The 13,786-nt window shown below is 39.0% G+C and overlaps 1 protein-coding gene across 1 annotated transcript; it reads left to right on the top strand.

Annotated features, from left to right (window-relative positions):
- Positions 1-460: 460 nt before the first annotated feature.
- LOC146491390 (uncharacterized) lies at positions 461-6,264 on the top strand. The gene is made up of 4 exons (XM_085152869.1): positions 461-1,029; positions 2,253-2,351; positions 2,547-2,653; positions 3,139-6,264. The coding sequence occupies exons 1-4, from the start codon at positions 666-668 to the stop codon at positions 3,175-3,177; spliced, it is 609 nt and encodes a 202-aa protein (XP_085008995.1). The 5' UTR covers positions 461-665; the 3' UTR covers positions 3,178-6,264.
- The last annotated feature ends 7,522 nt before the right edge of the window (positions 6,265-13,786 follow it).

Consider the following 13,786-nt stretch of genomic DNA (forward strand, 5'->3'; position numbering starts at 1 on the left):
TAGACACTGGTGCAGTCAAAGCCCAAACACCACAAGTGGATGTTAAGTTACCATAAATGCATATCACACATATTTCTCTCTCAGATATAATGAGGTGTTAAATCCTTAAATGAGGCAGATGTGCTAATTGTAATGGAGTATTTTCAAAGATACTAGTTTCACAAAGAAATGATCTTCTTCATCATCATTATAAGGTAATGGTCAGAATCTAAATCTGTTAAGAACACTAACATTTATAAACAGGAAGGGAGTGCAAGACAGAGACTGATCACAGGAAAAGCAGGCTACAGCAGACAACAGCTGACTCAGTCATTAAGATAGTTTTATGATTGGTTCATTTGCTTTGCTTGCTTTAATGTTTTCTTGCTCAAGTACAAGTAAATGAAGTAGTTTTACTGCTGTCAGTGGGAGCAGCAGAAGGAAGCAGCACAGAGGTGTTAGAGTCAGATTAACTTTAACCTGAACTGCACAGTGCTCACTGAAGGTTGAAAAGGTTTCATTTCCTGTGACACCTCTGAGGTGGCAGTGGTTTTTATTTTCTTCTTTTTTTTTTTATTCAGATGTGACATCAGCCAAACTCACCATGTAAAGTAGGAAGTACAGAGCACTTCTTTGTCTGTCCCATCAGAGCTGAGCTGCTTTCAGACGACTCCGTCTTGTTGTGGATGCTGAAGCTGATCATGGTTCTCCTGTGGATGATCCTGTTGGTGGTTCTGCTCTGTGCAGAGGCCGAGAACGTGACCGAGGTCAGAGGAGACCTGGGGACCAATGTCACTCTAACCTGCTCCAATCAGACATCAGACCCACACTGGTACATGGACATCTACAGTCAGCTCAGAGCATGTATCGGCCGCAGTTTTTCCTCAGCAGGCTCTACCTACTGCTCTCCTGGTTTTGAAACCAAATTTTCAATCCTGGGAAACAAACTCGTGATTAAAAACTTGACTGCAGAGGACTGCAGGCTTTACTTCTGTGGCATCAAGAGAGGTGGCAGCATTCAGTTTGTGGAGACTTTCCACGTCGTCTCAGGTAAGTGCCAGAGTTTATTTAACTTTATTATTTATTGTTCAGGCCTCATGATCCGTTAGCGGTAAAGCATATTTTGAAAAACCTGACAGCATCTCACTTTCCGCCTCGTGTCAAGTAAGTGCCAAAGTTTTTGTTTTGTTTTGTTTTACATTACGTCCTGTATGGAGGAACACCTGGAAGTAGCTTCATTCTCGCATCATGGGCTTTTTTTTTTTAAATTGACCAATTTTAATTTTATTTGAACAGCTTTCTTTGCGTCTCGCTGGTGTCCAGGCCTGGATTTCTTTGCAGTACATTACATTTTGTATCAGCACATCTCAGAGTTAACATTCTGTTTGCCACTTTCTGAAATATTTTCCTCTATTTCTGTTGAATGTGAGGTCTTGTTGTGTGTATGGAAATACTGCATTATGTGGTTAGGTTATTTTTAAATATCAATATTTGTTCTCCGACCTGTATGGGTGTTAGTAAGTCCTAAAATTAAACAAAATTCACTCATCTGGAAATTTTCTGAATCCACACTTTATCACATCTACTACTTTTTGTCTTTTCTAAGCTTTCCACTTTAAAGGTCAAAGTAGTTGATCTAAACATGTCTAACACTTGATTTGGTGACACTCACTTTCACCACAAATTCAAGGAAGTGTCTAGCATGCGATGTGTACACATAACTATTTTCTCTCTTTTAAAAAACAAAAAGTAAATTCTCTCAAGGTGTCCTTGGTGTTGTTGGTGGTGATTGAGTCCACATTAGGACAGAAGATAATAAATAACGTAACAAGTTTACCAGCCAAGAAGCTGTCTCGTGTTTGGATGCTTTGTCTTTGAATCTCACTGGTTAGTTTCATTTGCACTTTATCTGGTTACATCTGGTTACAAAATAACTAAAAACCTGTTTAACTTTAAAAAAGATGGTGATTTAAAATAAAACACTTCACCATGCACACTTAAAAATGAAAACTTCCAGTGCACTGTGAGAATGACAATGAGACCTCTCAATCATCTGAACCTGATGAGCAAGAAAAACAAACATAACACGTACATATCCACGGCTTTACAAAACTGTTTGTTAACTATTGACGCTTATAGTTGATCACTTCTAAATAATAATAAAGTTCAAAAACAGTTTAAAGTGTGAGCTTTACTCTAGTGAAAACGCAAAGAAAGGTCATGACTTCTGAATCTAATAGTTTCTCAGCTCATCTTTCCTCTTTTTTTGTTAGATGTCACCCTAAACATCACCGACCCCCAAATCGACTGCAGGCTCAGTCAGCTCATCATCATCTGTGCCTCTGTTGCTGTTGTCGTCTTTGTAATACTGGGTAAGTGAGCCATCATAGATAAGACACTTGAACAGACTCTCTGCCAAATCTATAAGTGTTTATGTGATTATGTGTCATTTTTCTAATGAACATAATCACACTAAAGTAAAGTGACTGAGAAACATTTATCAGAAAGTCCACACATCTTGTGTAATTGTGAGATTGATGGTGACGTGACTCAGTGATCTGTTGCAGGTGCTGTTTGTGCAGTGTTATGTTTGAAGAGGAAATCCAGAAGGATCCAGAAGAATAATGTTTCACTTCACATCTATGAGAACACAGACACAATGAGGGCTGCGCAGGTAAATTATTCCTCACTTGATCTCTGAGCTCAGTTAACATTTGCCTGATGAGTTTACAGTGATCACTTCTAGCTCCATTAAAAACAAACAAACAAACAAAAACAGAGACAAGAGTTAAAATAATCACTTCAAGGTTTCAAAATGGGACAAATCAACATTTAAAGGATAAGCTAACAGTTGAGACCACTGGGTTTCTCCATTCAAACATATTCATACAGCATTTTTTTGTCTCACTTAGTAATTGTTACATGTACACCCTGAGTGAAATGTGTACACTCTGATATGTGGACAGTTTAATGACGTATTGTATAAGCTGAGCCATATCCACCCTAATCTCTGATAACTGTTATCACAGACACATTGTGTCTGTGTCTGTGATAACATTGTTTGCTACTGCTAATACTACAGCACCAACACTACCACTGTTTAAAGTTCCACCACTGTACTGCTTCTTCTCCGTACTCATTACTTGTGTTTTATTTCAGAACAAGGTGATCCAGTCCCAACGGGCAAAACCTCACTGAAAGACTTCTTTACCTGTAAGCTGAAAGATGTTGCTTTTGTGGACAATTTGAATTGTTTCACATTTAACCCCCAAAACACATTTTTATGCATTTTTGTCTACTGCAGGACATAAATTGACATTTTGTGTATTATCAGGAGTGTAAGAAAACAGCTGCGTACTTATGATGTAAAACTTCATATAAAAATGTGACGTGCTTCAAGTGTCAGATGGAACCCTTTGAACATGTGAAGTGCAGCTTAAGAGAGTCTGAAACCCTTTAAGCTAAAAATTGAAAGCATGTCTGAAACTTTAAGGGCTGCAGTTACTGTACTGGCACTAAGTGGATGTGGTAGCACTATTTATAACAGTATCACATGACTAACAATAGTGACTGAAGTACAAACATATACAATGTCAACAGTAATGTCAACAGCATATTGTATTTGTAGTAGTACGTATAGAATTGCATGTAAACTGCTTAGTAATACATACATTTAAGACTATTTTTGCAGTTGTACTAAAAGCAGCTCTAATAAACAGGCTTGTGGGTAATTGAAGTAGCATTTGTAGTTTTTAAAGCAGTATAATATTATGTATCTGTAAGTTAGCTAACAATTCTGTTAGCACAAATACTTCTTTTGTCCAACGCTTGTCTAAAAGTGTAAAAATAAAGCGTGAAAAAGGAAGGGATTTCCTGAGTTAATTATACACTTTCCTGAGAAACAACTACTCACACTGAGGCGGCTCTAAAACCCAGTGGCCTCCTCCTTTTCTGTTACTCCCTGGAAACTCAGTTAAATTAGCATTTCAGACTTTTTAAGAATAATTACTGGAATACATGAATCATTCAGCTTTGACTGTTCATCTGCTTTTACCCACATTGTCCAGCAACCTACCACACAATCAGACATCCTGATTCAAGATGTCTGTGTAGCTGATCTCTCCTGCGTCCACACAGGAAGTGATGCATCAGCCAGTGGCAATAGGTGATGAATAACTTTCCACCAGTTCAAGTAAGAATGAGCAAAAATAACTGGTGTTTAATTTGAAAGTTAGCGAGTGAAATGATTACAGATGAGAGTGAAATAAAGAATAGATTGACATGTGACATATGAGGAAATGCTTTACAGTGGGATGCAAAAGTTTGGGCAACCTTGTTAATAGTCATTATTTTCCTGTATAAATCATTCATTGTTACAATGAAAAGTTTCAGTTAAATATATCATATTGAACTACTCTACTAACTACGCTACTCTGAAGCTACTCTTCAGAGAAAATTAAAAGAGGAGGGAAACTTACAATTGACCCCCTTAAATACTATTTCTCATTACTGTATTCGCCTGTGTATGTAGGTCAGGGGTCACTGAGCTTACCAAGACAGTTTGAGTTCCAATAATTAGTTCTAAAGGTTTTGGAATCAATAAAATGACAACAGTGTCCAAATTTATGCACCTGCCTGATTTTGTTTAAACAACTATTGCACACTTTCTGTAAATCCAATAAACTTCATTTCACTTCTCAAATATCACTGTGTGTGTCTCCTATATGATATATTTAACTGACATTTTCTATTGTAACAACCAACGATTAATACAGGAAAATAATGACTATTAACAAGGTTGCCCAAACTTTTGCATCCCACTGTACATCGTTACTTAGGCAACTGGATTCAATTTAGATAAATATGATTAAATTAAAATCAATGAAATTGATTGATCCCTTTTCTGAGTGGGTGGATTGTAAAATTACACAGCTTTTGTGACATATAAAAATGCTTTTGTGTCATTTAAATATTCATCTATTATTTATTAACTGGGAGGTTTTGACTTTGGTGTGATTGAAAAGAGCTTCATGCTTCCAGAATTAAAATCACCCCATCAAACAGATGTAGAACCAGAAACAAATCTTCTTTCAAACAAACTGTACAAATGACAACACCTGAACATACCTGAAATAAATGAGTAAATTAATTTACAATCACACTGTATATATTTGTTTCAACATACAGGAAGAACACATGTTCTATAGCTACACTTGTCTGTAGGGGTCACTGCTGAGACATTTTAATAGAATTCCAATAAAAATAATAAGTCATTCTTTCCAAACAGATGTTTATTTCGTACATCCCTCTGATATTTGACAAAGACTACTGAACTGACTTAAAAATATTTTTCTCTTCCACTTGTTCCTCTTTCTGTGTCTCAGTGGACAAGCTGCCACCGTCCAGTAATGTTCCATTAATGCTCAAAATTAATAACACCTACATTGACTTTGTTAGTGTTAAATTCAACACATTGTCCCGTACGGGCAGTGCCATAATTAAAATTCATCACAAAGCAACAGAAATCCGCTCATATTAACCCATCCAGCAGCGTTCACAGTGAAGGTGCACAAGTTGGACTTCCTGTGAGGTACTTGGTACTTGTGGTATTTTATCAGGTGTCATATCGGCTGAAGTCAGCATTCGGGACAGGAAGTGTAGAGGACGTCAGACTCCATCAGAGCTGAGCTGCTTTCAGACGACTCCGTCTTGTTGTGGATGCTGAGGCTGATCATGGTTCTCCTGTGGATGATCCTGTTGGTGGTTCTGATCTGTGCAGAGGCTGAAAAGGTGACCGAGGTCAGAGCAGGGCTGGGGTCAGAGGTCACTCTAACCTGCTCATATCAGACACCAGACACACACTGGTACATGGAGATCTACAGTCAGATCAGAACATGTATCGGCCACAGTCATTCTGAGTCATTTTACCCACTACCCTGCTGGTTTTGAAACCAAATATTCAGTCCTGGGAAACAAACTCATGATTAAAAACTTGACTGCAGGCTTTACTTCTGTGGCAGCTGGAGAATCGACCTCATTCATTTTGTGGACACCTTGTGCCTCGTCTCAGGTAAAGACAAGGCTTTTTACTTTAATGCTGAAAACTACAAAAGCAAAGAAAAAGAAGAAAAACACTGACATATGTTTATGGTAACTAACTGTATCAGACTGTATCAATAAAGGAATAAATAAAGGAAGTTATTTCATGTGGGAAATATACACACGTATCTATATATACACCATCTGTCTGTCAGATCATTTTGTTGTTCTTTTTTCACAGATTGCTCTCGTTTTTCCCTGGACCTTGTCTTGGACCCTTGGAACCCCCGATTTTCCCCCCACTGTATATATTCTGCACTTGGTGTTGTAAATAAACTCTGTGTTTGGAACTGACAACCTGATCTGCGTTTGAGTCCCTGCAACCAATCGTGACACACAAGAGGGAAGGAAAACAATATAAGCAAGAACCCTTAATAAACCCTGAACAAAATACTGATGGAAATTAACAGGCACTGAACTTAGGAACTAAATAAACAAGGTAATATGAAGGACATGAGAAAACAAGTTACCAATAAAACTAAAACCCAAACAGAATGCAAAATAACCTTTCAAAGTCCAGGAATTCAAACTTTAGGGTGTAAGTCCCACCAGTACATCAAAGCTGACTCACCTTTATAACGTCAAGTTTATTTAAGCCTTTCTGTAAACATAAATGCTTACTGTTGTGTTGTACAGACTAAACTAACCTATACAACAAAGTGGAGTTGAACTCCACAGACTGTCCTATGATTTCTTTTTTCAAGTTAATATTTTGGGTATGGTATCTTTTTACAAAAAGTACATAAGTAAAAGTGCTTTTAACATGTGCTTCAAAGCTAGGTTTGACTGGGAAACTCAAAGCTCAAGTTAGGGATTCAGATGCTTTTTGTTCTTGTGTGACTACTGTTACTTTTTCATTAACTTGTCTTCTTTGATTTCTTCCACTGTGAAACAGAAGCTCGAGTTCAGCGTGGGTTCTTGTTTGAGTTTTCTCTGCAGTAACCATTTGGAGACCAAAGATGAAGACAAGTCAACGTTTATTTATATAGCACGCTTTCACACAACCTCCACTAACACAAAAAAACCCTAAATTAACAATAAATATAAACATGATGATCATATTTGACTCTGATGTTTATTAATTCAAATTATAATACTGCTGTGTAATATTGTTTACTAAATACATTAGAGCAGGTTTTAGATCTCACCCTGGGTCAACACACCTGAATCAAATGATTAGTTCATTACCAGGCCTCTGGAGAACTACAACACGTTTATCATCATCAACCAGATTAAGTGTTTACTGGCAAATGACAGTGATAGCGGGCATCATCATCACTGTTCCAACAGTCCTCTCCACACAGACAAGCATAAACACACTCGACTATCACTAAATCAAATTTAACACATATTTGTAATGACGCTAATTCAGTTTACAATAGGGCTCATTCCTTCGGTCAGCAGGTGGCGATATCCTCGTACACTGGGGAGTAAACGGCCATTTAACCAAACAGAAGAAGAAGAAAACATCTGCACATGCCCAGTACTGAACTGGGAGGTATCATGGATTCATGCTTCTGAAATTAATATCACACAATCAAAATGATGCAAAAACAAAAAGAGATTGTCTTTCAAACAAGCTGTGGAAATCACAACACAAAAACTTGTAATTCCTGTACTAAATATAAATAAATATTATTATCTACTATCACAGTTTATTTATTTGTTCCATCATATGGGAAAATGATATGCTCTATCCATACACTCACACACTGCCTTCTCCTGCCTGTAGGGGTCACTGCTGAGATATTTAATAAAATTCCAATAAAAGTAGTTCTTTGCAAAAACAGATTTATTGTATACATTGCATACTTTGCTCTGTATTAATTTAAAAAATTAATTAATCAGAAATCAGCAGAAAGTCTCTCATATTAACCCATCCAGCAGCGTTCAAAGTAAAGGTGCACAAGTTGGACTTCCTGTGAGGTACTTGGTACTTGTGGTATTTTATCAGGTGTCATATCGGCTGAAGTCAGCATTTGGGACAGGAAGTGTAGAGGACGTCAGAGTCCATCAGAGCTGAGCTGCTTTCAGACGGCTCCGTCTTGTTGTGGATGCTGAAGCTGATCATGGTTCTCCTGTGGATGATCCTGTTGGTGGCTCTGCTCTGTGCAGAGGCCGAGAAGGTGACCGAGGTCAGAGGAGAGCTGGGGACCAATGTCACTCTAACCTGCTCCAATCAGTCCCCAGACATATACTGGTACATGGAGATCTACACCCAATTCAAAGGATATATTGGACGCAGTCATTCTTCAAATGGCCCTCCTATATACTCTCCTGGTTTTGAAACCAAATTTTCAATCCTGGGAAAAAAACTTGTGATTAAAAACTTGACTGCAGAGGACTGCAGGCTTTACTTCTGTGGCATCAGAAAAAAGGACATTCATTTTATCAGCACGTTCCATGTTGTGTCATGTAAGCAGAAGTTTTTTCTTATTAAAAAAAATTGTAAAGTTTGCTTTTCTAAGAAAGACTTGCAAAAATAATTTGATGAAATTCCGAAGTGATTCTTGTTGGATATTCACATGATTATTTAAGAAAGTGACTGGAACAGCCTGCTAGTATCATCTCTTCCTGGCTTCATGAAAGTTTCTGAATTTAACTTCTCTGTGTGTTTTTTTGCATGTTTTAGATTCTCAGTTCATCTTCATCTTTTCCACATTTCCCTCCATCCTCTGTTTCAGGTCATCAGCAGCAGAACAGCTCCATATCAGTATCAGAGTATCAGCTGGTCATCATTTACCGCTCAGCCTTCTTCCTTACCGCCCTCATCCTTCTCATACTGGGTGAGGCTTTTATTTGACAGCTGTTACTTTAGCACTGATCAATATTTGTATTACCAATGTAGGCGAGCTAAATGTAATAAAACATATTGCAGCAAAAACAACAACAAAAAAACCCTCTAAGTACGGTGAGCCTGAGGTTGAAAATACAAGAAAACAGATGGAAAAACAGTTAACATACCCTTTTGCTGGTAAAGTATTTATACCTACATTCTATATCCATACTCTCTACTGGTCACGTTGTTGCACTCTATTTATCGTATTATTTTATTACATGTTATTCTGTTGTTTTTTTGTTGTTGTTTTTTTAAAACGGTTATTTATTACTTTAAAAAAAATCTGTTTCTTCGTTATTCTGTTTCTTTTCATTTCGGGACCGTGTGTACATAATTTCATTCCACCTCATCTAAACATGTGATGCGAATGACAATAAAGCTAATTGAAGCCTAAAACAACTCAGCAAAAATACCCCAAAAAAGAGTCAAGCAAAACAAAACAAAAAAGACCTGAAGAAATAAATCACGAAAGAAAACTGAAGTGTTTCTGGGGGAAAAAATATGGAACAGCAGGAGAAGAGGCAAGCTAACTGTTATCAGCTAACAGCAAACATGTGTACAGTATTATATTAATCATGTGATTCAAACACACATTGCCCTGCATCTTTTCTCACTCACAACACAGATGAACCCTGGGCTTCTTTTGAAAATGTCCCCGGCTACATCCACACTAGCCTGGATAGATTTGAAAACGGCATTTTTGTCTTAAAACGCTCCGCGTCCACAATAGCATTTTTAGTCGTTTTCACAGAGTTGTGCGTCCACATTGAAACGGCTGAAAACACTTACGTTCCAGTACTGCGCATGCGTGAAACGCAAGAAGATTCGACCTGCCTCATTTCTGACTTTCCGGCTCTTTGAAACGTTGCAGCAGAATGTTGAGGAAAAGCACCGAGTTTTTTAAATGGACTAATGAGGTGGAGTTGCTGCGAGTAACACAAAAGTACAAAGTTGCAAAAGCGAGTGAGAGTTAAAGAATTTGAAGAAAAGCTATCTGGAGCATGTACAGACTGATATTAATCTTTAATAGGGCTGTCAAAATTTAGAGCAAACAAAAAAACTGCTGTATAATGCCCTCCGCTATTTTAGTTTAATTGGTCACATGACTGCATCATATGACTATGCGTCATCGTTTCAGAAAGTCTCCGTTTTCGCTATCCACACTGCGACAGGTTAGGGTTAGTCATGAGCAGTGTTGGGAAGGTTACTTTTAAAATGTATTCTACAGAATACATGCCCCAACATGTATTTTGTAATGTATTCCGTTAAGTTACTCAATGAGAGTAAAGTACTCTGAATACTTTGGATTACTTAATATATTATCATGCTTTTTACAACTACATGAATGTACTATTGCTGTGTGATTTATTACTGTCACTGAAGGTCCGCGGCTCCGAACCGTAGTAAAGGGACCTCTGGCTAATATGTTGGGTTCTGTGTCGGGCTCGTAGCCAAAAAATAGCTTTACTTTGTTGTCTGGGTCAACTTTGCTAGCGAGAGACAGAGAGAGGCGTTGAAAGGCTGCTCCAACAGAACTTATTGTTTCGGAGGAAAACACAAACACAGTGTACAGTCGAGTCTTAATAGCTTACTTACAACTGGGCTCGTCAGCAACTCTTCTTGGCTGCAGTGGTTATTATTACATTTACATGCTTCCAGCTCCCGTTTTCCACTCTCCTTTTTCTCCCTCCTCGCGCTTACAGACACATGAGTATGGCAGTCCATTCTCCCTGCAGCACGGACTACACTACCCATGATGCTACATTCTTTAGAGCTATGCCTGTAGCATTCTGCCTATTAGCATTGCACAACAACAACAAAAAGGCGCTCTCTCACCCAGGAAACACACAGTCGCAGAGAGTGTTGCCCTGTAACCATGGCAACCGTAACGCTGCTGCCTGGAACAACAGAAAGTAGCTGTCAAACAAAACCCAAACAGTCCTGACCCGCCACAATATAAAACAGGAAAATACCGCCGTGTAATCCATTTATTTCAGCAAAGTAACTGTATTCTAAATACCACCTTTTTAAATGGTAACTGTAACAGAATACAGTTACTCATATTTTGAATTTTAAATACGTAACGGCGGTACATGTATTCCGTTACTCCCCAACACTGGTCATGAGAAACATGTTTATTGTCTTTCCTGATTTTTTTTTCTATTTCAGCTGTGTTTTCTTCAACTTTTGTTGTCTTTTTTTGTTTCCATTGTGTTTCGTATGCTTTTGCAGTGTTTTTCTTTGCTGGTGTTACCTTAAACTGAATCTCGTTTGACCTCTCAGGGCCACTATGACAAACTCTGGTGTTTATCAGGATTACGTTCTACTTCAAATTCAAAAATAAAATACTAAACCTATTTTTTAATGTAACTTATTAATATTCATGTTCATGTCATCATTACTATTATTTACTTTTAACAAAAAGTCATGTTCACATGTTTATGAGTCTCTCTGCAGCTTTAATATTAACTCTCTCTGTTTATTGCTCTGCTGGTAGTTGTGCTTTTTACATCTCTGTGGGTGAAGACAAAATCTCTCCAGGTGCGCAGCCCTCAGCCTGTGACCAGCTAGAATACAGAGACTCTACAGAGCACCCAGGTAAACAAACCACTGCTGGAGCTGCTAACACTAACATTAGTGTGAGTGCTCATCTGATCTAGAGCTACTGTTATACAGTACACATGTACATATTTACATGTAAGCTGTATTTTTTAAAATGACATTAATGCTAATATCAGTTGTAATTATTACTACTTTTCATTTCATTTACAGAGCGTCAAATCACCACAACATTCACCTCAAGGCGCTACTGCTGCTAATGTTACTAAAATGCTAAAGCTAAGATGGATGCAGCCACTTTGAAGTTAGCTACTAGTCTTAAACCATGACTCACCACTGCTTTAACCCACTCTGTGTGTGGATTTAGTGTCTCTAATGCCATTTTTTCCTGCTGCTGTTAACTTTACTACCAATATCAATGGTACAATCACAGAGTACTGATTATTTGTGCTCTCTGTTTCAGGATGAGATCCACTCCAACCCTCCATGTACTGAAGTGTGTTAGGGTACCTGTGTTGTTGACCCAGCGTTTTCAGTTTTGTACCTTTGTGTTCTCATCTCAGTTTATTACTGTGAAGGTTTTGCTTTCTGTTTTCTATTTCTATTTTCCTCAGCTCTTCTTGGTGTGAGATTTTGTAGTTCTTAGGTTTTGGTTTCCAAACTCCCTCTGTTCTGTGTCCAGTCTGTGTTTGTGTCTGCCCTGGTCTCACGTCCCTGTTCCCTCTGTTGCAGCGTCTGCTTGTGAGTCTGTAAGTTCAGTCGTTGTTTCCTGTTTTACTTTGAAGGTCTGTGTCTCCTGTTCCCATTCCCTGATTGCTCCCTCTGTAGCTGTGTCCCAAAACGTAAGCTGCATCCTCCGGAGGCCGCATTTGAAGGCCGATTACGCCACAGCCAGGCGACGAAGGCTGTCCCAATTCATCGACTCCTTCAAATGTGTCCAACAAATGCATCCTTTATTTCCCCAAATTTGAAGGATGGGTCAGGTGTGTCCTTTGTGGCTCACCATATCCCAGAATTCATAGTGTGGCCCAGCCAATTCCAGTTTCCAACAATGGCGGGCACTACTAAGTTTTAATATTACTCTTATTACTCTTTCTGGGTCACAAAATAAACTTTTAACATATTTTTAGGTGAGAATGTAGCTGTGTAAACTTTAAATATCTGCTTGGTTTATCAAGACATCACATATTTGCAAAAGTGCGCCAACGTTTTCTGAGACGTCTGCTAACCACCAGCTCGAGATCAAGCCAGGGGTTTCAGTGGTCACTCCAGCCGGCGAGAACAGCGGACTCCCGGCTTCATCGTTTTCAGACCCCCGCTGTCTTTCGCTACACAGGTTAAACATGATATATAAGTCACTCTGATAACTTAAAAATGTAATTGTTTGGCTTTTTTCTGTGTTTTATTTGTTCCGGAGTAAATTGGTTTGGCTGAGATCAAAGTTATTCACTTAGATTACATTGAATAAAATTTTATTAATCCATCAGGAGGGTTCCTCCGGTATTTTCACACAGCTGAACAAACGTCAAACAGAAAACTGATTAAACAGAAGTGTGAGACGGTCAAGAATTTACGCCAGTGTGCTGTTATGTTTTAGATAGCAAGGAGCAGACGGCTGAGTTTATTAAACTCCACCGAGACAGCGGTGACGGCAGCGCTAATCTGGCTCAAGAGTTAGGAGTTCGCCTTGTAATCGGAAGGTTGCCGGTTCGAGCCCCGGCTCGAACAGTCTCAGTTGTTGTGTCCTTGGGCAAGACACTTCACCTACCTACCGCCTACTGGTGTTGGCCAGAAGGGCCGATGGTGCGATATGGCAGCCTCGCTTCTGTCAGTCTGCCCCAGGGCAGCTGTGGCTACAACTGTAGCTTGCCTCCACCAGTGTGTGAATGTGTGCGTGAATGGGTGGATCACTGGGTGTGTAAAAGCGCTTTGGGGTCTATCGGCGGGACTAGTAAAAACGCTATACAAATACAGGCCATTTACCATTTAATCTGAAGGCTAGACCGTCCCATTTTACAGCCTCGCTCTTCCCGCCTTCTCGGTCTTCGAAGGACCCGGCCCACGTAGACCGCGAAGGACAGGTCCTCCGAAGGATGCAGCCAACATTTTAGGGCACAGCTTGTGTATTTAAGCCCTGTGTTTTCCTTTGTCTGTGTTGTAATCTCTATCATCCCTTGCTGTGTGTTCTGCCTGCCTGCCTGCCTGCCAATTTAGTTCTCTTCATTCTCAGTTTATTTAGTTTACTGTTCTGCTCTGCCATCCAGCAATAAAAGCTGAGTTTGAGTTTGAGTCTACACTTTGGGTCCTCCT

The sequence above is a fragment of the Neolamprologus multifasciatus genome, chromosome 23, assembly GCF_963576455.1.
Source record: "Neolamprologus multifasciatus chromosome 23, fNeoMul1.2, whole genome shotgun sequence".
NCBI classification, from domain to species: Eukaryota; Metazoa; Chordata; class Actinopteri; order Cichliformes; family Cichlidae; genus Neolamprologus; species Neolamprologus multifasciatus.